The sequence below is a fragment of the Eretmochelys imbricata genome, chromosome 3 (assembly GCF_965152235.1).
Source record: "Eretmochelys imbricata isolate rEreImb1 chromosome 3, rEreImb1.hap1, whole genome shotgun sequence".
Taxonomy (NCBI): Eukaryota; Metazoa; Chordata; order Testudines; family Cheloniidae; genus Eretmochelys; species Eretmochelys imbricata.
The window spans coordinates 47,811,478-47,834,677 of record NC_135574.1 but is presented as its reverse complement, the minus strand read 5'-3'; the positions used below and the strand labels follow the sequence as shown (position 1 = coordinate 47,834,677).

At 40.3% G+C, this 23,200-nt stretch overlaps 1 protein-coding gene across 6 annotated transcripts in view; it reads left to right on the top strand.

Annotated features, from left to right (window-relative positions):
- DST (dystonin) overlaps positions 1-23,200 on the top strand; it is a 468,940-nt gene that overhangs the window by 425,439 nt on the left and 20,301 nt on the right. For all 6 annotated transcript variants that reach the window (XM_077811595.1, XM_077811594.1, XM_077811599.1 and 3 more), the window contains 11 exons: positions 656-826; positions 2,082-2,237; positions 2,468-2,674; positions 4,007-4,126; positions 8,624-8,793; positions 9,313-9,472; positions 10,715-10,909; positions 11,898-12,026; positions 20,810-20,953; positions 21,651-21,839; positions 22,588-22,717. In XM_077811595.1, the coding sequence (XP_077667721.1) occupies positions 656-826; positions 2,082-2,237; positions 2,468-2,674; positions 4,007-4,126; positions 8,624-8,793; positions 9,313-9,472; positions 10,715-10,909; positions 11,898-12,026; positions 20,810-20,953; positions 21,651-21,839; positions 22,588-22,717 (1,771 nt within the window). The remainder of the gene's footprint in view (positions 1-655; positions 827-2,081; positions 2,238-2,467; positions 2,675-4,006; positions 4,127-8,623; positions 8,794-9,312; positions 9,473-10,714; positions 10,910-11,897; positions 12,027-20,809; positions 20,954-21,650; positions 21,840-22,587; positions 22,718-23,200) is intronic.

The window sequence follows — 23,200 nt, the reverse complement described above, 5'->3', positions numbered from 1 at the left end:
CATGTGTTACAGTCCAAGTGTGTTACACTTGAGGGGCCTATTATTAATTATTTGTATTGTGGTAGTGGCCCCGCCGTCATATGTATGCAGTGTTAGGAGAATAGGACCCTAAATATAAGTTGGTCAGAAAAGAAGAGTATGTGGTAGGTACAACTATGTTACTTATGCTGATATGGCATTCAGTAGATGTGCACAATTATATGCCTAGTGGGTGAAGAGAGGTGCAGAGAGTAGAAGATAAAGCAAACCTTCCATGCTGTCCAAACACCTTTTGGGGATATGTTGGATTGCTTCAGGCCTCCTAAGGGTTCCAGGTGGCTTACTTATTGTGTTCCTGCTCCACATGTACTTACAAGAGACCTAGCAAACCTTGCCCAGTGAGTTAAATGCATATGATATGTCTGCCAAACTTCCTAAGTATATATATCCTGGAAAAAGCCTAAAAAATTATTGACGCATCATACAAATTCTCATTTCCTGAAGAATTGGGCTCTTTTTTTCTGATTTGGCCTTTTATGCATTATATATGCTTTCTGCCCTAGTTTTAACAATAATGCCCCCAATATATAATTGATTTTAGATGCTAAACTTTTTTGAAGGGTATTGAATTCCTACCTGACTGATATTTATATTTCTTGTTTTTTCCTTAATATAGGAACTCTGTGCTGCCTTTGAAGCCAAAGAAGAGACGTACAAGTGTCTGATGCAAAAAGGCCAGCAGATGCTTGCAAGATGCCCAGGGTCTGCTGAGACAAATGTTGAGCAAGATATAAATAACTTAAAAGTAAAATGGGACTCAGTACAAACAAAACTCAGCGAAAGAAAGGTGTGTGCTTTAGAATAAGGATAGAAGTGTAAATAACATATTAAGTACCTTAATGTTGAATGATTTCATATGTAGAATATCTATACTTGATAGCTGGGTGGGACCTGGAATTTTTTGATGTATGACAATGATTCAGATTTCACTAGTGCTTTGATCAGGAGTCATGGACCTACAGGATAATGATGTAACATCATTTGTGTGGTGGAAATCTGTTTGATAAAAATGTATGTAAGTATACTGGTACATATTTATTTTGCAGAGTGAGGATACTTCTGGTTTGTATTAGAGATCATAGATGTAAGAGAAGGAAAAGTCTGATTAGATCATCTTGTTAATCTCCCTGTCAGTGCAGGATTGTGGCATTAATTTTACTAGAGTTATGACCAGTATAGTTTTAAAGGTTTCCAGCAATTGGGCTTCTATCAATTGCTTTTGGAGACTATTTCTAACTTCACTACTTCTCAGCAGAATGATTTTATTGATATTAAGCATAAGTTTTCTTTTCCTAGTTTCATTTAGTTTTCATTACATCATGAACCATAGCGGAGTTGTTTTATCTCAGTCAAACTGTAAATAACATTCATTATTACAAACAGAGGTAGCCGCACGCAAATGAATAGCACTGACATAATTACAAAGAAAAATATAATTAACAAAATCAGCTTTAATTTAAAACAAAAATGTTTCTTAATGTGACTGTATAATGCAACGATGTCAGAGTAATTAGTTTGCAGCGTGAGGCAGCCTCCTTAGGGCAAGTTATAGGGCTGAATGGAATGCTTGGCGAGCCCCACAATCTGATTAGCTGAACATCTCTGAATGCTTTTCTAATAGCTCATAAACATTCAAATGGCAAACATAGCAGCATGGCCTGATTCAGGCAATCAGACCAAAATCTGAACATTACGTTTGTTTCCTGAGTTCTGTCTTGAAACTTGTTAACTGTGTTGTTCCATTATGTGAACTGTTCAACACCAGGAGATGGGATGTTCTGGTGTATAGAAACACACCCTTGGAATTGGATATTGTGTTGTCTGCTCAGTCACCACAGTTCTATGCCTATTTTTCCATTGTAACTCCTTTGCTATTCTTTATCTATATGCTGTTATTTTGAAATACAGAACACGTCAACGCTGAGTTGAAATAATATGACAAAAATAGGGGCTCTCTCCAAGATATATTCTATTAAAATGGTTTATTCAACAAAGCACCAATTAAACATTAGCTGTTATTAAATAACTATATTTCTTTATAGGCCAAACTGGAAGAAGCCCTGAATTTGGCTATGGAGTTCCACAATTCACTTCAAGACTTCATCAACTGGCTTACCCAGGCAGAGCAGACTTTGAATGTGGCTTCTCGGCCAAGTCTTATCTTGGACACTGTCTTGTTTCAAATTGATGAACACAAGGTATGTAAAGAAACAGATGTGTTGTGTTTTCCTCCAGCTCTTTGGAGGTACTGTATTAATGTCCAAAGCAACCCTGTAATGCTGTCACTCAGAAAATCTTTTTATGTCTTTTAAGATGTACTTTATAGTCTCTCCCACCAGAAAGTCCAGAACCACATCATTTTTTTTCCTGTGTTTGTTACGTGAGTGACCAGTGTAACATTTAAGTGTGGTTTTCTTCCTTTTGCAAGGTCTTTGCTACGGAAGTGAATTCTCACCGAGACCAGATCATAGAGCTGGATAAAACTGGAACCCATCTGAAATATTTCAGCCAGAAACAGGATGTTGTCCTTATTAAGAATCTGCTGATTAGTGTACAGAGTAGATGGGAAAAAGTGGTTCAACGCTTAGTGGAAAGAGGAAGAGCTTTGGACGATGCAAGGAAACGAACGAAACAGGTAATTTGACAGTTGTTCTACAGCTCTTTGAACTTAGCTCTAACTAAATCCAGACCCATGACGTATATGGTGCTTTAAAGCATTGTTAAGGAAGCCTGGAGTTAATGTAACAGAATCTATTAGCCTGAGCTAGTGGAGCAATTTCTGTGATTCAATCATAGAGCACTTCATTTGGAAGGTGAAAGCTTCACTTTCAACCCAGCAGCAACTTCTGTCAGCGATGTAATATAATCTGTAAAGGAAGAGAGTTGCAGTATAGCTTCCAGATGTATAGTAGTGCCTTCTGCCTTCCAGAAGAAATTACAAAATCAACTTTTTTACTGGAAAGAGTGTGATGGACCCATTTCGGTATTAGAGAGCAAGATATTGTCCACTGTTTTCTTTTTAGTGGTGTGTTTTACCCTAATAATGTTTAATTCTCCCTGCCCTTATATTGACCGCTATAACAATATCTTCTGTCTGGCAAGGACACTCTTCTGACTTACTGTGAGGAAGAACTTAAGAAATGGGAATGCTCATACATAATTCACCTCTCCAGGAATTGGTCATTTAATCTCTGATTCATATGTCCCTCAGCAAGGGACATATGTGATAGATGGGGAAGTGGAGTTTAGTGTGTTTAAATTTCAACAGGGAAGTGTTTGTTTACTTTATTGAAATGGAGTCGTGTCCATGTTCACAAGCCAAGACACATTCCTGTGTTAATTGTTGCCACCACACAACTGGGACGACACGAACTGTTAGATGTAATAAATTGTGCAATCCTATAATAAAATACCATTTATTTTCAAATAACGTCTCTCTCACTCACACTCTCTCTCTCACGGACACACACACACACAAATCTGCAGGAAGATGTATGGTCGAGAGAGAATACTTTGCAGAGCTGGTCACAGTGACTCCCAGACAATCAGAAAGCAGAAACAATATAGGGAGATGGAGAGTAGTATAACAGTATAGCTGAGTGCTGACATCAAGAGCCAGGTCCCCAGCCCCGACCAGTGCAGGGCCCAAATGGATGGAAAGGGATTCTAATTGTTCTATGCTCCCACTCCTTGGCCAGCTGGGTGAGGAGACAGACCGATGTCAGGGAAAGGAAACAAAAACAGGGATTTTCTGTACAATCAAGAAGATTTAGTACAGGCAGCTCAGAAGAAGTGGGGGCCATGAAGAGAGGACGTCTCCTTGGATTTGCTCCTTGATTGCACCTCTCTCTAGCAGCTGGTCACACTCTGGCCCTGAGATGGCATGTCAGGTTTTAATCTTTTCTGAATATTTTATGTACTAACATGTTTATACATTTGTGTGAATCCAAGTCATGCTTTTCCACAGTTCCATGAAGCCTGGAACAAACTTATGACATGGTTGGAAGAGTCAGAAAAGTCATTGGATTCAGAGCTCGAAATTGCAAATGATCCAGACAAAATAAAGTTGCAGCTTACACAGCATAAGGTAAGTCATGAATGATGAAATGCAGGATGTCCAAGTCCAATGGCAGGAAAGTCTATCAAGCCTGTACTGTTTAATCAGCAGAGAGCAATAGATTTATGGCTTTGCTATGCTGAAATGTTTGCCAGCATCAAATTAAAATGCTGGCTCATTTCCAGATGGAAAAATTAGTGGGAACGAGAAGGGCTCTTCCCAGTCACTGTTCATCTGTGGAGAAGAAGTTAACTGTGAAGAGGAAAGACAAAATAATAGGGAACCATGGAAACTGTCAACAAAGAGAGAGAGAAATATTTGATGAAAAAGGAAAATATCCAAAGAGATTATAGTATATGCTTCTTTGGTCTTTAAAATCACAGTTACCAAAATTACAATTACCAACAAATTGCTTTGATGTGTATTGTGTTAGGATGATTTAAAATCTGCTTTTCACATTTTAGGATTCCCTCAAAAGTAAGAAATAATCTTGTATTTTGACTGGCAAATCCTTCATATGTCAAGTAGAAAGATTGGTTAAATAATTTGAAAAGCATCAAGTACAATGGAATTGACAGTAACAAGGGTGAAATGTGTAAGAGTAGGAGAGAGAACTCTCTCTGCTTGGGAACCACAGCTCTGAAACTCCTTTCAACAAACCCAGCTGCTTTCAGCTGTAAATGTAAATCTCACCTGATTGATTTGGCTTTTCCATAACTAATAATAGTAAAGTGAAAGGGAGAAAAATCAACTTCAGTCCCCACAAAAGACAGAAAAATCCCTGAGGAAATCTTTACTTTGACTTTATTTTTTAAACAGCCCAGGTAACATGATGATGGGCATTGCATGGATGGATGGTAGAATCCTCTAACGTAAAGTTGTGTGGAAAAGTTTAACTTGGAAGAATTTTCTCAGCATTAAAGGCATGCTTGTGACTGTAGGACAGTTGGTTTTTCTGCAGTGTTGATATAGAATTGTCCTGCTCTTTTAAACTATTTCCATGGTGTTCCCCAGCCACTGCTATTCCTTTGTTCCACATGGTGTTCTCAAGAGATTGCACCTCCACATTTCCGCCCTTAGTCTAGCTCCTTATAATGATCGCTTTATACCCCCTTAAAGTCCTTGCACTATACTATTGTGTGTGTTTTCCCCTACAGTCTCCAATTCATTTTTTTATCCTCTCTTATTTTCCATGATAGCTTAAGCTTTGCATATCAACATGGAAAATATTTTCCTTTACTTTTAGAAAGTTGGCAGCGTGTCAAGCAACACTGGCTTTACCTTCATTTGCTCTTGAAAGCTTCAGCTAAACTTGTGCTAATGTTCTTGCTAGTTATGCATTTTAGTATGCTCTGGGGTTTGCTATAGTTGCCAAAAATTAAAATCATATAGAATTAGAGCAAAATGCAGGCATTATGATCATCCTTTTTGCCTGTTCTGATCACATCATCCCCCTACGAATCCCTCCACTGCTATCCTTCTCCACATCATCAAGTTCAAACTTCTTTTGGTGTCCTTCAAGGCCCAATGTAACTGCCCCTCCTACTTCCCTGCTCATGTCTTTTATTGGGTTGTCTGCCATCCCTCTCCTCTCCACCAGTGAAACTACCCTCCATGTCCTATTTGTCTGTTTCTCCCACAAATAATATGGCACCTCTTTCATGTCTCCACCTGGTGGGCAAACTCACTACCCTCCTTATTTAAATGCCTACTTCAAGTCCCCCTTCTTCCAAAATGCCTACAAGAAACTAGCTGCCTAAGTCATCTGCTTATTAATTTTATTTAAATCTTATGAATCACATCTATGATGAGGGATGGAGTGCAGTGTGGCATACAAACACTGTGATTGAAGCTGGCAATTGTTTTGGAGGCTAGTGAGGGACATAAATGATAGAAGGAGGACAGGAGATGATTTCAGTGTGTTTAATCATCAAGAAAAACAAAAAATTCAACCAAATTTGTATTTAAGAAGCCAGGTGCCTCTCATCATCCTGCATTTCATCCTGCTCATATGTTGTCTCTTTCCTCCCATCCGAAGTCTGTCTTTGTCTTTTCAGACCAGGAATCTGTGAGCCAGCCTTTTCTTGTTCTACTTAGTTAATGATATTATTATCTGAACTGATGGTGTGCACTGAAGTTGTGTGTGTGTTGTCTGCAATAACTCTGCTTCACTGTTTGCCAGGTTATCACTGCAAAAAAATTAATAATAATAAAACTCCCCACAACATCCCCCACGATAAAATGTTCTCTCTCTCTCTCATATATTTATTTATGTTGCCAGGGATTTTGATGGTTATTCATGGTCTGTTTATTAGTTATTTTTTTCTCCTTTGTATATTATTTTTAGAAGTCAGAGATGGAAAAACCCTATTAGGTCATCCAGTCCATCCTTGACCTAATGCATATTTATTCCTTACATGATTTGGCTCGCTTAACCTGTGAATATAAGTACCAATCTGCCATGGAAAGAAAGTACTGTAGATAATTAAATATTGAAGGTTTCATTCACTGATCTACAGTTAATATCTGAGGTGACTTAAACCATGAGCTAAAAAACTGCTCTCAGTTACACCTCAGTGAAATCAAGTGAAAGTGGAATTTGGCATTATTTATCTAGGCTAACCCTGGAAGAATGAATTAATTAAAACCTTTTGTTCATATCTGACTCCACTTTTACTGTATAGTCTTTCTCCGGCAGCTATTTCATTTTGTCTGTTTGTGAAAATCAAGCAACACTACATATATAGCGCTGGGTGATTAACAGCCCCCACCAAAGAAAATATAAATTCACGAACAGTTTAAACTATTTTTTAAAATTTCATATGAAAAGGAGCTTTTTTATTCAGAGGTTTTTGTCTCCCCCATACTTCCCCTCCACTTTGAAAGTACTTTGAAAAGATCTTAGTTTATCCTAGGGAAAGATTGTGTGTGTGTGTACAAGATTGTTTCTCAAAGGGTGCAGGTGGACTACTTCAGGTTTCTTAAGGGGTGGAAAAAGAAAGGGAGATGAAATATTAAATTATAAAATAAATGCAGCGGTAGGGCCATGACCTTGATTTCTTTGTGAACCCCAATTTGCCACTGTCATCCAGGAGAGTTTGGGTGTTGACGGAAGGTACACAACAGGACCTTCCAGTAGGGGGTTTGAATATGAGACTTCAGAACTTGGTGGACTGTTACATCCAGGTTGAGTAGTGTACAAAGCTCAAGTCAGCAGTGACTACAGGGCTTTCTCCCTATCCTTTTCTGTGTTCTGAGAACGTCTGGTTCATATCATACTTAGTAGTAATTCCATAAGGAAAGTTGTAGCATTATTTCTATTGTAGGCCCAGATTAGATTCTCTTTCAACAAGCTCTGCCCAAAAGCTCTTTTTGGTTTGTGATTCTCTTGACACAGAAAATTTGTTTGATTTTGAAGGTGTGAGTTTAATGAACCACAGCCCCTCATTTGTCACTGTTTGTCCATACATAATTCAAAAAGGCATGGGTTAAAACATAATCATCTAACTGATTTTAAACCTTGCTGCTGTCAGAAAATTGCTGGAGAGCGTTGTGGGATCTTTTGGCAGTCTCCTTTTAGTTAATTATTTACTATGATGTTCTATTAACCGTTGTGGGGTACCAGGTGATTTGCATTTGCCCATGTTCCTTTGCTGGTGGCAAGACATTGCCAACTGCAGAATGCAGCTCTATAGAGAAGGCACAGTCAATACTGACCAATCTGATGGGAGCTTTAATCAGGTCTCACAGTCCTTCTTAGTCCCTTACTCACAGACCTGCCACCAAAAGGCATAATTCCCAGCCTAAACGACATTATTCAGATTCCACTCGTCTTTCCAAGGGGCCTGTGTCTGCACTTCCTTTGCACACAGAACTCCCAGTGACGATTCTCTGGATCAAATGACCGCAAGATTAGGCCCTTTTATGTTAAGAACTTTGCATCTCTGGAGCCCATATCCTCCAGTCTGGACAAGATATGCTGTGCTAATGAACCCCTTTGCAGCCCCTGGATCCAGTCTACACGAGCCTGGGCCCTCAACACAAATTAGTGCAGATAGAGTAATGCTCTATTTTAATCCCTCTGTCCATACTCCCGAAGGGTTGTTCCAGATAGCAGGGTTACTCTGGTCATTCCCCTTTCCTTGTGCTGAGGGATAGGAAGGTGGTGGTGTAGCAATTGCTATGGCCAGCTCTGCTATGGCCAGTTCAGGAGGAATCCTCAAGGGGTTAGTTAAATCAGATTTCAGGCTGTTCATGCTTGCAGAACAGTACAGAGGAGCTAGAGCAGGGGAAAGGATCTGGCTCCAGACCTCTAGTACTTTAAGCTTCATCATAACACTAGCAGACCAGAAATCTTTTAATTTCACTTGCATTTTAATATGATTTATGGGAGATATAAAGATTTTCTTACAGTGTCATTTATAAATGTATTTATTGGTTCAAAAATTATATGAAAAGAAAGAATTAGCGAAAGCTCACGAGTACCTAGTACTATACAGGTGTTTACTTTTCCTTCTACTCCTACAGGAGTTCCAGAAATCTCTTGGAGCCAAACATTCTGTGTATGACACCACAAACAGGACTGGACGCTCCCTCAAAGAGAAAACCTCTCTGGCGGATGACAATTTGAAACTGGACGATATGCTGAGTGAGCTCAGAGACAAATGGGATACGATCTGTGGAAAATCTGTGGAAAGGTAAAATGAAAGGCCAAGTTTCCTTGTTTTAAAGGAGACTTGCAGAGATAAAGAAGAGGGGATTGTGTTCTTTTTGTGCTTCTCTATGCTGAATAAAGAGGAACAGAAGTTGCTTGTTTGGAGTCTTTTAAATGGGGGAGCACAAGCACTGCTCCTTCCTAGTATTCCTGGTGCTCTGGTCACCTCAAAGGGAAAGATGGGCTGGGAGATGGCCTTGCTTTTCCCCGGCACCAGGCACCCTTGCTGAGGGGAAATGCACTAAAGTGAGCTCTACTCTGCATCCTTCCAAGAGGTGGTGCAATGTGTATGCTCTCCTTGCATTCCAGGGAGCTCTGAGAAGCCATGCCCATCCTTCCTCTCCCCACAGACTCCCACAGTGACCCTACGGGTTTTTTTTCTTTCACTAGCTGCTGAAAAAAATCGTTATCTATTAGCGACTGTTGGATGCTGTCAGTTATATTGCAGGTTTCCTTAATGAATGTGATTGATTTTTTTCTTAGTGTTTTTTTTTTCCCCCAGACAAAACAAACTGGAGGAAGCCCTGTTATTTTCAGGACAATTTACTGATGCTCTGCAGGCTCTCATCGACTGGCTATATAAAATTGAACCTCAGTTAGCAGAAGATCAGCCAGTGCATGGAGACATCGATTTGGTGATGAACCTGATTGACAATCACAAAGTAATTACAAAAATATTTTTCTAATTATTATTAATTAATATCAGACTGTGGGCAGCTACTTCAATATAATTTTTATTTGGTCCTTCTGTAATTGTAAAAAGAAATGTTTTCTTAGAATCTGAAGAGAACCATTTAACCTGGAATGTTTGGACATCACAAAGCTGCTGACTACAATGGAAAATGCTGTGAAATCAGCACTATTAAGTGCTACCGAGGCTCGATCCGCTGTAGCTTGGAGAGGGGTTTTGTGAAGTGAAGCTTGACGTGGATCCAGGACATAGCCAGTGAATCTGTCACTCTGCAGGCCCGGCCCAGCCCAGCGCTATGGTGGAAAAAGCTGCTATGGAGGCCGTTGTAATCCAATCATTGTAGCTGTGGTGCAGTTGAGTGTGGAATGATTCCATTCCCTTCACATCAGCCACCACTGTGTCCCATTGTCAGAAGTCTGTTTACTCAGACTTTGGGCAGAGGAGAAAATATCTGGCCCTCGCATAAGAGATGTATCTTAGAAACATAGACATGTGTGTCCTGGAACCAATGCTGCAGTCACATTGTGCCCTTTAACTAATATATCAGTAGTAATGCAGTGCACTGTAATTGTCATATCATGTAAAAGGGTCTTGAAAGTGGATATTTTTCCAGCTGTGAACCTGAACATGCAATCACTTAAATATGTGACATAATCTATAGCCCATCCAGTCAAATTACCAGATGGACTTTTATTTATATTTTACTATTTTAACCCTGCTTCTTGATGTGCACTTTATCTGACTGCACTGTGATTTGGGACAGACTTGCACATTCATCATTGTGTCAGTGAATCGATTGCTTTGAAGGGCTTAAAGCCCGTATGTTAAGGTGACCATCTTTTTGTGCATCGCAGTGGGTCAAGTAGTTCAGAGGGTCTAACTACAAATATACTTCCATGTTTCACGAGGCTAGACAACTTTTTCAGGTTGAGTGAGCTTTTTTGCCAGTGTAAATGAGCCAGTGTTGAAGCATAGAGGGTTTTCTTGCAGAAAATGTGCAAAAATATGGAGCCATTTAACCCCAGTTGAGAAGAAAGCCAAATGTAGGGTGTAAAAATCTTAATGTGTGCATTTTAGAATGTTTAGATTGAGGTATTTTCTGTGAAACTAAACCCTACTTTAGTCTTCTCCATATCCCCACTAACTAGGTCACACATGAGACACTGAAGCCATGATAAATTGAACATGTTAAATGTGTGTGCGTGGTCCCCAGGTCTTCCAGAAGGAGCTGGGGAAGAAGACAAGCAGTGTCCAGGCTCTGAAACGCTCTGCTCGAGAACTCATAGAAGGCAGTCGTGATGACTCCTCCTGGGTAAAGGTCCAAATGCAGGAGCTAAGCACTCGCTGGGAGACTGTCTGCGCCCTGTCCGTATCCAAGCAAACGCGACTGGAACAGGCCCTCCATCAGGTAAAAAGGCTAGGAGAAGCAGAGAAAACACAGACAAATATACTGCTTGAAAACTTAATGTTATAATTAAGAAAATGGTCAAAAAAATTCAAATATTTTTTCCCCTAATTTTATACTTTTTCACTACAGGGTAGGTTGTGCCTTTTCTTCTTTTTTCTTATTATTATTATACTGGGTTAGCACCTGGGAGCCCCAATCATGGACCAGGGCCCCCATTGTACAAACAACCAGCAAAAAGAGACTATCTGCCCCAAAGACCTTACAATCTAAATAAAGCCTTTTAGGCACAGCCCTGAGTAAGGGCTGGTGTGGAGATGCCCCACCCCAGAGGACGCTTACGTGGGAAATCATACATTCACTCCTTGAGCATCCTGGTGCTCAAGAGGGTGCATGCTTTAGCAAGGGACAGCTTGTTCTCACTGTGTGCCAAGCCCACTGTACCCACTGCCTTCTTTGGGGTAATATGTTCCCCCAGGGAGCTCAAAAGAAATAGTAATGTGCTACCTCTAACCCAGGGACTATGAATATAGGTAGTCTTTATACAGGGTGCCCAAGGATGGGCTCTCCTTGTCCTCTCTACCCACATAAGACTTACTCTGTTAATTTTTCTTAAGTAATGATTAAGGCTACTCAGAAAGTATCATTCCCATCTCTCCAGCTGATACATGAAAACACCTCCTTTGGCATTTTTCAGAATGAAGGCATGACATTCTGAGATGAGCTGCACATACACTATAAATCAGAAGGTTAACGGCATGAACAGGCTTTTAGGCTTCCTACAATTTTTGAGATGCATGAGACATTTTTACAGTCATGGAAATGTAGTACTGTATATCATTGACTTTTTAATGGAAAGTTAATGTGCCTGTACTGCTACATGATTAATGACTCCAAAGCTGGACTCAGCTTCATTGTTCAGGGGAAGAATCCAAAGCCAAGTGATTTCTGTCAGATTCCCTCAGAAAGGGCTGTGGTTTTTTTCTTACAGGCAGAGGAATTTCACTCTGTTGTGCATGTTCTTCTGGAGTGGCTGGCTGAGGCAGAGCAGGCCCTTCGTTTCCATGGCATCCTCCCAGATGATGAAGAAGCTCTGCGGACACTAATAGATCAGCACAGGGTAAGTAAGATAATGGAGAGGATGCTGACTGCTGGACTTGATTTACTGAAAGGAAATAAAATGAAACAAAGCAAAGTATCTCTAGTATAATCACGTCCTGCAACAAGACTTGTTTTCTAGAATAAGAAATTAAAAGTTCTGTAAATTTGAGGGTTCAACACCCATTTTTAGTTCAGGCTGTGTGTCTATCAGGGTAACATCTCACTAGGCTTTAAAGCCATTTTGTCTTACTAAGAAAATAATGCAAAAAATTGCATTTTTAAAGGAGTTGTTTAAAATTAGAGGCTGGTTCAAAAACTGTCTTGCAAGCAATGTAATTTGGTAAGCTTTGTTGATAGGATGTTTTAATACCAACAGTATAGCTGTTCTCCTAGCAATTCTGAGTGAAACCACCATACGCTGTTTTTGTCAAGGTCATCTATATATGGCATCAACATGATGTATTCAGCCATTAACCTTCTGTCATGATGAAACACCGTGTTGACATGCTTCTCATGCATTATGTATTGAAATATTACAGTGACAAAGATACTGGAGATGTTAGGTTACAAGTCATCAGACTGGATTTCAACTAATGAAATGTGAAAATAACTAAGTTAATGACACAGCTAAGGAAAAATTCAGGGGCATCTCTCTTCCCATTGAGAAAGTTACCTCCCAAAAAACCAAAACACCTTCCATGCAGTTGTAGTAGTAGTAATAATAATAGCAGCGATAATAATAAAAGCTTGTGTGCAGTTAACATGAGAACATAAGAACGGCCACTCTGGGTCAGACCAACGGTGCATGTAGCTCAGAATTCTGTCTTCCAACAGTGGCCAATGCCAGGTGCTTCAAAGGGAATGGACAGAACAGGGCAACTATCGAGTGATCCATCCCCTGTCATCCAGCCCCAGCATCTGGCAGTCAGAGGCTTAGGGACACCCAGAGCATGGGGTTGCATCCCTGACCATCTTAGCTAAAAGCCATTGGTGGACCTATCCTCCAGCAACTTGTATGGATTTATATAGTGGCATTATGATATTGTCTCTGGTATTATGTATCCCTTTCCTAATGGTTCCTAAAATTCAGTTAACTTTTTTGACTGCCCCGTACATGGACAAGTTTCAGAGTAGCAGCCATGTTAGTCTGTATCCGCAAAAAGAAAAGGAGTACTTTTGGCACCTTAGAGATTAACAAATTTATTTGAGCATAAGCTTTCGTGAGCTACAGCTCACTTCATTGGATGCAAGCAGTGGAAAATACAGTGGGGAGATTTTATATCCACAAAGAGCATGAAACAATGGGTGTTAACATACACACTGTAATGAGAGTGATCAGGTAATCGAGTGATGTCGGAGAACACTTCAATCTCTCTGGTCACTCGATTACAGACTAAAAGTCGCAATTCTTCAACAAAAAAACTTCAAAAACAGACTCTGAGAGACTGCTGAATTGGAATTAATTTGCAAACTGGACACCATTACGTTAGGCTTGAATAAAGACTGGGAGGGGATGGGTCATTACACAAAGTAAAACTATTTCCCCATGTTTATTCCGCCCCCCTACTGTTCCTCACACGTTCTTGTCAACTGCTGGAAATGGCCCACCTTGATTATCACTACAAAAGGTTTTTTTTCCTCTCCTGCTGGTAATAGCTCACCTTACCTGATCACTCTCATTACAGTGTGTATGGTAACACCCATTGTTTCATGTTCTCTGTGTATATAAAATCTTTCCACTGTATGCATCCGATGAAGTGAGCTGTAGCTCACAAAAGCTTATGCTCAAATAAATTTGTTAGTCTCTAAGGTGCCACAAGTACTCCTTTTCTTCCAGCATATTGAGCGGATGTTTTCATAGAACTGTCCACAATGACCCCCAAGATCTTTTTCTTGAATGGTAGCAGCTAATTTAGTATGTATACATTTTGTATGGATATTTGGGATTATGTTTTCCAATGTGCATTACTTGCATTCATCAACACTGAATTTCATCTCCCATTTTGTTGCCCAGTCACCTAGCTTTTTGAGATCCCTTTGTAACTCTTTGCAGTCTGCTATGGACTTAACTATCTTGAGTAATTTTCTATTGTCTGCAAATTTTACCACTTCAGTGTTTACCATTTTTTCCATATCACTTATGAATATGTTGAACAGCACTGGTTCCAGTAGAGATCCTTGGGAGACCCCTCTATTTAGCTCTCTCGTGTCTGAAAAATGACCATTTATTCCTAACTTTTGTTTCCTATCTTCTAAGTACTGATCCATGAGAGGACCTTCCCTCATATCCCATGACTGCTTACTTTGCTTGAGAGCCTTTGGACAAAGTATAGTGTACTTTGACTTTCAGAAAGCCTTGTGAAAGGCTTTCTGAAAGTCAAAGTACACTATATCCACTGGTTCACCCACATGTTTGTTGACCCTCTCAGATAACTCTAATAGATCAGGGAGGCATGATTTCTCTGTACAAAAGCCATGTTGATCTTCCCCAACAAATCATGTTTATCGATGTGTCTGATCATTCTGGTTTTTGCTATAGTTTCAACTAATTTGCCTGACACTTTAGTTAGGCCACGACAGGAATGATAATAGTAATGTAATGTAATAGTAATGTATTTCTTGACTACTGTGAGGGAGAAAATTGTAACAAAACTTCCATGCAACTGAGGGTGCAAAAAAAGCATCATGTTTTTACCACTCCTTGTGGATGCTGCTATCAGCTAACAGGGCATGACAGTCTAACTATGCATAACTCAAGAATCCTCAGAGTATCCTGACTTCAATCAAACAGTTCTCATGGCATCCACATGTAGTATCTGTCCCTTCTAGTGCCTGTCATCACCACTGGCAGCATGCCTTGTTCACTGTTGTGCTGCCACTGGTTCCCTCACTGTGCCTGTTTACTGCTTTCCCACCTGAAGGATCTTCAACACAGGAGGGAAAGTTTCAACAACTGCCACTGAGTTGTGTGGCAATTTGCAACTTAATTTGGGGCCACTGGGAATTTAGTGCTTTGTGCTGTGGCTCCCTAGCTCCATCCTCCTCTCTCTGGCCGTACCTTCCCCACATATGTCACCATTCATTCATAGAATCATAGAATTGCAGGGTTGGAAAGGACCTCAGGAGGTCATCTAGTCCAACCCCCTGCTCAAAGCAGGACCAATCCCCAACTAAATCATCCCAGCCAGGGCTTTGTCAAGCCTGACCCTAAAAACTTCTAAGGAAGGAGATTCCACCGCCTCCCTAAGTAACCCATTCCAGTGCTTCACCACCCTCCTAGTGAAAAAGTTTTTCCTAATATCCAACCTAAACCTCCCCCACTGCAACTTGAAACCATTACTCCTCGTTTTGTCATCTGCTACCACTGAGAACAGTCTAGATCCATCCTCTTAGGAACCCCCTTTCAGGTAGCTGAAAGCAGCTATCAAATCCCCCCTCATCCTTCTCTTCCGCAGACTAAACAATTCCAGTTCCCTCAGCCTCTCCTCATAAGTCATGTGTTCCAGTCCCCTAATCATTTTTGTTGCCCTCTGCTGGACGTTTTCCAATATTTTCAAATCCTTCTTGTAGTGTGGGGCCCAAAACTGGACACGGTACTCCAGATGAGGACTCACCAATGTCGAATAGAGGGGAACGATCACGTCCCTTGATCTGCTGGCAGTACCCCTACTTATACATCCCAAAATGCCATTGGCCTTCTTGACAACAAGGGCACTCTGTTGACTCATATCCAGCTTCTTGTTCACTGTAACCCGTAGGTCATTTTCTGCAGAACTGCTGCCTAGCCATTTGGTCCCTAGTCCGTAGCGGTGCATAGGATTCTTCCGTCCTAAGTGCAGGACTATGCACTTGTCCTTGTTGAACCTCATCAGATTTCTTTTGGCCCAATCCCAAATTTGTCTCGGTCCCTCTGTATCCCATCCCTACCCTCCAGCATATCTACCTCTCCTCCCAGTTTAGTGTCATCTGCAACCTTGCTGAGGGTGTAATCCACGCCATCCTCCAGATCATTAATTAAGATACTGAACAAAACCGGCCCCAGGATCGACCCTTGGGGCACTCCACTTGATACCAGCTGCCAACTAGACATGGAGCCATTGATCACTTCCCGTTGAGCCCGACAATCTAGCCAACTTTCTTTCCACCTTATAGTTCATTCATCCAGCCCATACTTCTTTAACTTGCTGGGAAGAATACTGTGGGAGACCGTGTCAAAAGCTTTGCTAAAGTCAAGGAACAACACGTCCACTGCTTTCCCCTCATCCACAGAGCCAGTTATCTCATCATAGAAGGCTATTAGAATAGTCAGGCATGACTTTCCCTTGGTGAATCCATGCTGACTGTTCCTGATCACTTTCCTCTCCTCTAAGTGCTTCAGAATTGATTCCTTGAGGACCTGCTCCATGATTTTTCCAGGGACTGAGGTGAGGCTGACTGGCCTGTAGTTCCCCAGATCCTCCTCCTTCCCTTTTTTAAAGATGGACACTACATTAGCCTTTCTCCAGTTGTCCGGAACCTCCCCCGATCACCGTGATTTTTCAAAGATAATGGCCAATGGCTCTGCAATCACATCCGCCAACTCCTTTAGCACTCTTGGATGCAGCTCATACAGCCCCATGGACTTGTGCTTGTCCAGCTTTTCTAAATAGTCTGAAACCACTTCTTTCTCCACAGGGGGCTGGTCACCTCCTCCCCATGCTGTGCTGCCCAGTGCAGTAGTCTGGGAGCTGACCTTGTTCGTGAAGACAGAGGCAAAAAAGCATTGAGTACGTATGCTTTTTCCACATCCTCTGTCACTAGGTTGCCTCCCTCATTCAGGAAGGGGCCCACACTTTCGTTGACTTTCTTCTTCTTGTTAACATTCCTGAAGAAACCCTTCTTGTTACTCTTAACATCTCTTGCTAGCTGCAACTCCAAGTGTGATTTGGCCTTCCTGATTTCACTCCTGCATGCCTGAGCAATATTTTTATACTCTTCCCTGGTCATTTGTCCAATCTTCCACTTCTTGTAAGCTTCTTTTTTGTATTTAAGATCAGCAAGGATTTCACTGTGAAGCTAAGCTGGTTGCCTGCCATATTTACCATTCTTTCTACACATCGGGATGGTTTGTTCTGGTAACCTCAATAAGGATTCTTTAAAATACAGTCAGCTCTCCTGGACTTCTTTCCCCCCCATGTTATTCTCCCGGGGGATCCTGCCCATCCGTTCCCTGAGGGATTCAAAGTCTGCTTTTCTGAAGTCCAGGGTCCATATTCTGCTGCTCTCCTTTCTTCCTTGTGTCAGGATCCTGAACTTGACCATCTCATGGTCACTGCCTCCCAGGTTCCCATCCACTTTTGCTTCCCCTACTAATTCTTCCTGGTTTGTGAGCAGCAGGTCAAGAAGACCTCTGCCCCTAGTTGGTTCCTCCAGCACGTGCACCAGAAAATTGTCCCCTACACTTTCCAAAAACTTCCTGGATTGTCTGTGCACCGCTGTATTGCTCTCCCAGCAGATATCAGGGTTATTGAAGTCTCCCATGAGAACCAGGGCCTGCGATCTCGTAACTTCCATTAGATGCCGGAAGAAAGCCTCGTCCACCTCATCCCCCTGGCCCGGTGGTTTATAGCAGACTCCCACCACGACATCACCCTTGTTGCTCACACTTCTAAACTTAATCCAGAGACTCTCAGGTTTTTCTGCAGTTTCATACTGGCGCTCTGAGCAGTGCCATTAATGCCATAGAAGGGCTGCCAGCTGCTTTTCTGGTATCTTTGAGGGAGTGAAGTATGCCTGTTATCTGCCTGTCCTCCCTAGTTGCTCCAAATGGTTCCCTTTTGGTTTTTTTGCTCTCCTCTGTGAAATCCTGATCCTGCTGAAGTCAGTGTCAAAACCCCAATTGATTTTAATGGGGCCTGCATGTCATCCTGTGCCACTAGACTAATAAAATAATTCCCACAAAAAATAAAACTTAGCTAAGATATAGTTAAGATTGCTAAGTCCACTCTAAGAGAAAATGTACCATTAATCACATTATTTTTTGTAAAAAAAGAATAAACATTGAAACCATGGAGTTCACAATCTAAGAACAATTCTGACAGCATCCTTAATACCCGATGCCCACATTAATAAATTGAAAAAATTTTCACAAGGTAGCACAGTACACTTTTGGGCTCAGAGTTACTATTCTTCAAACATTAATAACCAATTTTCAAATGCCACTTTCCGATGAGAGGTTAGGAAGGAAGGGGCTTATACAGCAGCTCTCACTGCAGCCTTAACCAGGGGGCTTCAACCAGTGCCTTCATAATAAAAAATACCGTAACGGTTTTAGAGCTGCTTACTTAGTCTCGTTAGATGTTACTTTACTGGGGGGTTAGATTCAATCTTTTAATTACTGTCTATTGGTGATGATGTAAATTTCAAATATGTACCTAAGTACCTAATTTGTCTCCTAAACTTGGTATAAAGAAAAGAAGTACTTGTGGCACCTTAGAGACTAACAAATACTTGGTATGTGTGTTGTACCAATTAATATTGCAAAGGATGACTTGCTTTTGAAATCTGTATAGCATTACCATTTGTGTTATACATTGTTAATTTGATCATGAGTGTGGTATCTCCAATGTATATATGAAATTTTAGGAGAAAAGATGAAAGGTAGGTAAGTGTGGTATGTTACATAAATTTAAAACATCATCTCTCTTCCATCTGTGTTGCTACAATATTATCCCAAATCACTTATTAGATTATAATGACTGCATTATTGAGGTAAATGTTAAATGTGTCCTTTATTCACAATGCATGTTATAATTCCTGTAAAATGATTTTAATACCTTTGTATCGAGCCACATATTGAAAGCTTTTCATTTTTAGGCATTTAACCTCAAAGGTCCATTTTTATGTCCCACTATTTAGCTTTTTTCTTGAAAACTGTACATGATTTAATGAAGGGTACATGTCACAGCCAATTCAAGTTTTCTACCACTCATCACAGTGTGTGGGGACGAAGAGGTACAGTAGGTTAATGCACTACATTAGGTAATAAAAAATATGAATTTGTTCTCAATCTGTCTCTAGTGTATCACTAAATGACCACAGAGTTCAGCACAGCTTGGGGAAGCTCAGTATTCCAAACATCTAGGCTGTTGCAGATCAGAGTTTTGAGGTTCATTTATAGAGTTGTGTAGGGAAGGTTGCATTATGTTTGCCAGTATTCTGCCTGGCTCTTGCCAATGCTGCCAGTTTCTCAGTGTAACAAATACTAAAATACACTGTATATATACAGAAACCATTTTGAGGTGAAATTGCAAGAATAGCTCACGGGATTTCAACACAACCAGACTGGAAACATAACCCTGATTTGGTCTTAGAGTCATATACTTGTTTAACTTAATCCAGATTCAGGTACTGCCTACTCTGCCCAAATCAAGTCTAACTACACAATCTGCAAGTTTCAGGAGGTAATTAGAAATTGACAAGAAGCTGTTGGAGCCTAAGCACCCAACGCTCAGCTTTCCCCCCAGGCCCAGCTGCTGGAGATGCTGTGGGACATGTGGGTATCCAGGGCTCCCAGCTTCCCTGCCATTTCCCCAGCCCATCTGTAGCTCCCCAACTGCCTACTAGGAAGGTTCATGTCAATTTCATTTTCTCCCTGCAGACAAAAAATGAAATTGAGGAGAGCTTTCCAGATGGGCAGCCAGGGAGCCATCATTTCAGTTTTCCTGATGGAAAATCAAATTTTTCTGGTAAAATTGAAATTTTCTTTGGGGAAATTTCAATTTTGGAAAAAGATATTTTTCCATTGGAAAATAATTCTCATGGAAAATTCCCAGCCAGTTCTGCTGTCTGGTTCTTTATAGTTTGTTCCTTCAGCACCTGTTAAGGAGCTTTTACCTGGGTATATTGTAGGATTAGTACTGATAAACAGGCTAGGTCTCCTGAAAATTTTCTAGTAGTGACTCCAACCCCACAGCACATTTGATTTACAGTATCTTATCGAGTGGTTTGATTTTTTTTAATAGGGTCATATATACCACAAGCATATACAACGTGTTGCATTACTAAAGAGTTGCAGGCTAATATGTTATATATTTTAAATCTTAATTTAGTTCTTTATATGGAATAGGTTTTTTAAATGTTCTTAACTTTTCTTGTATGTAGTGGTGATGTAGCAGTGTTGGTCCCAGGATATTAGAGAGACGAGGTGGGTAAAGTAATATCTTTTATTGGATCAGCTTTTGCTGTTGAGAGAGACAAGCTTTCAAGCTACACAGAGCTCTTCTCCAGATCTGGGAAAGGTACTCAGAATGTCACAGCTAAATGCGAGATCGAACAGAAAGTTTAGCATAAGTAGTTAGCGTGTATTCTAAGGGACCATTCAAGGTGAAGTGGCCCATTAATACCCATGCAGTCATAGGACAAAAATGGGGAATAGTGGGTAATTGTTGTAATAAGCCATAAATCCAGTGTCTTTATTTAGACCAGGATTTTTAGTGTCTAGCAAAGTTATGAAGTTAAGTATCCAGGCTCATCTTTTGAAAGTGTCGACAGTTTCTCAGACCTTAAGAAGAGCTCTGCATGGCTCGAAAGCTTGTTTCTCTCACCAACAAAAGTTGATCAAGTGAAAGACATTACCTCACCCACCTTATAAGAATTGGACTTGTCTCATCTCTTATTCTTTTTCCCTCTGCCCATTGAATCAGTTCAGGCTTTGAATGATCCAATTTAGCCTTCCAGATTTGGCCAACACTCATTGAAGTTACTCAGATTTTTCTTTCAACTGGTGCCAGCAACTAACTGAAAACTTTGTTTCTGCTTTAGGAATTCATGAGAAAGCTGGAAGACAAAAAGGCAGAACTAAATAAAGCAGCAGGTATGGGAGAAGCCATCCTGGCTATCTGCCACCCAGACTCCTTCACTACCATTAAGCACTGGATAACAATCATCAGAGCCAGATTTGAAGAGGTCAGTATGTCTCATGCAGCCTTCATAGTAACAGGCAATCTTTGATAGTTTGAAACATAGCTGGCAATTAACGAGTCTGTTACGTTGGAGGAAATGATCCAGCTGTTGAGAACGCAACTATTTAAAATACCCAAGCTGATATATATGAAGAGGCCAGGTTTTACTCTGCTTTTGAGAAGTAAAAGAATAACTACAGCAGCTGGTCAATTTTTTTTTTTTTTACCACCCCTCATTTCTCCTCAGCAAATTCATAGTCTCAAGAGAGAGACTATAATGCTTTAAAAAACAACAATCAGGGTATGTACAAAGTAGTCTAAAGAACGAGGAGTACTTGTGGCACCTTAGAGACTAACAAATTTATTTGAGCATAAGCTTTCGTGGGCTAAAACTCACTTCATCGGATGAATGCAGTGGAAAATACAGTAGGAAGATATATATATATACACAGAGAACATGAAAAAATAGGTGTTGCCATACCGAGAGTAATCAGTTAAGGTGAGCTATTATCAGCAGGAGAAAAAAAACTTTTCTAGTGACAATCAGGATGGCCCATTTCCAACAGTTGACAAGAAGGTGTGAGTAACAGTAGGGGGAAAAATAAGCATGGGGAAATAGTTTTACTATTTACTATTTAAGTAAATATTGGAAATATTTAAGTAAAGATGTGGAAATATTCATGGATTGACTTTTTATCAAGGTATTAGCATGGGCAAAGCAACATCAGCAGAGACTGGCAGGAGCCCTGGCTGGACTTATTGCTAAGCAAGAATTGTTGGAAGCCTTATTGTCCTGGTTGCAGTGGGCAGAGACTACTCTTAGTGAAAAAGATAAAGAGGTCATCCCCCAGGAGATCGAGGATGTTAAAGCACTCATAGCCGAACATCAGGTAAGGCATGAAAAATGTGAAACATGTCTTAAGGATTTTGTACAGATACACGCATCTTAGATTTGCTACATAATCAAAGATGAGCCTGTTTTAGTTCTTTACAGTATGTTTAATGATCCAGTTTCCAGATTCCTGATTGTATGTTCCCTGTCCCTGTGATTTATCCCAGCCTTGCTCAAACAAAGCAAACAAATGAAAATGCAGCGATGTTTTAAAAACATGCACCAACTTGTTAGGAATAAGGACAGTGAACATTTAAAAAACACCAGGCAGTTCTGCTGCCTAGAACCAGCATTGCATTGTCTGCTTTGCTAAGTGAATTTCAAAACTTGTTTTATGCAAGTGACCATCCTTGCTTTATGTCAGATCCTAATTGACTCTCCTCTGAGCTGTTGTTGATTAGTCTGGACAGTAAAGGACCTAGTACTGCTCTTGAATTCAGGGTCTTTTGCACATCACACCCGGTGCACCAAGTTCAGCCAACGTATTTTTAAATGTAGACTTCCTTTAGCAGTTCTGCCATAATGTAGATAGAAGTTCATATAGGTAATATTTCTTAGCCACAAAATATTTATTTTATATTTAATTGTAATGATAGGATTATTTTAGTGAAAGAGAAATGTCTCTTGTGTCTTCTGCTGTAATTTTCCTGACAGGTAGTTGCCCTCTCTCTGTAACTTAGTATTCTGTTTTCTTTATTGGTCTTTCTTGTCCATTGATAATTAAAGCAGCTACCATTTACTTGCAGACATTTATGGAGGAAATGACCAGAAAACAGCCTGATGTGGATAAAGTCACAAAGATCTACAAAAGGAAGGCAGTTGAACCCACACCAATACAGTCTCATATTCCTGTGCTAGATAAAGGGAGAACAGGAAGTAAGTAATGGGATTTTTGGGGCGGTCGCACATATCATTGCTTTTCCAATATAAATGATTGATTTCTCATAAACTAATACTGTTAGGTGTCATTACTATCAGAACAGTCTGGTAAAACAAGGTGAAATTATTCCTCCATTGGTTTTTCTAACTACTTTGTCGTATGTTTTTTTCATTGAGAGGAACGTGTCTATTTGGTAACAGACTTTGTAGCTAATTGTGCCAAAATATAACAAGGCAAACATGTCACCTACTGTAATTGTGTTTGTACTAATTCCTTCCCAAAATATAGGGTGAACTATTTTAATTTCTCTTCAGTAAGACTCGAATACCTCTTAACCTTTTACAAGCGACTGTCACAAGTGATCAGTGTATCTTTCCATTCTCACATAGTGGAAGAATATGATTTCTTTATTAAAATAATTGCAGAAAACCAAATTTTCATTTGATAACTAAAAATAATGAGGCATTCCAGTATTTGTG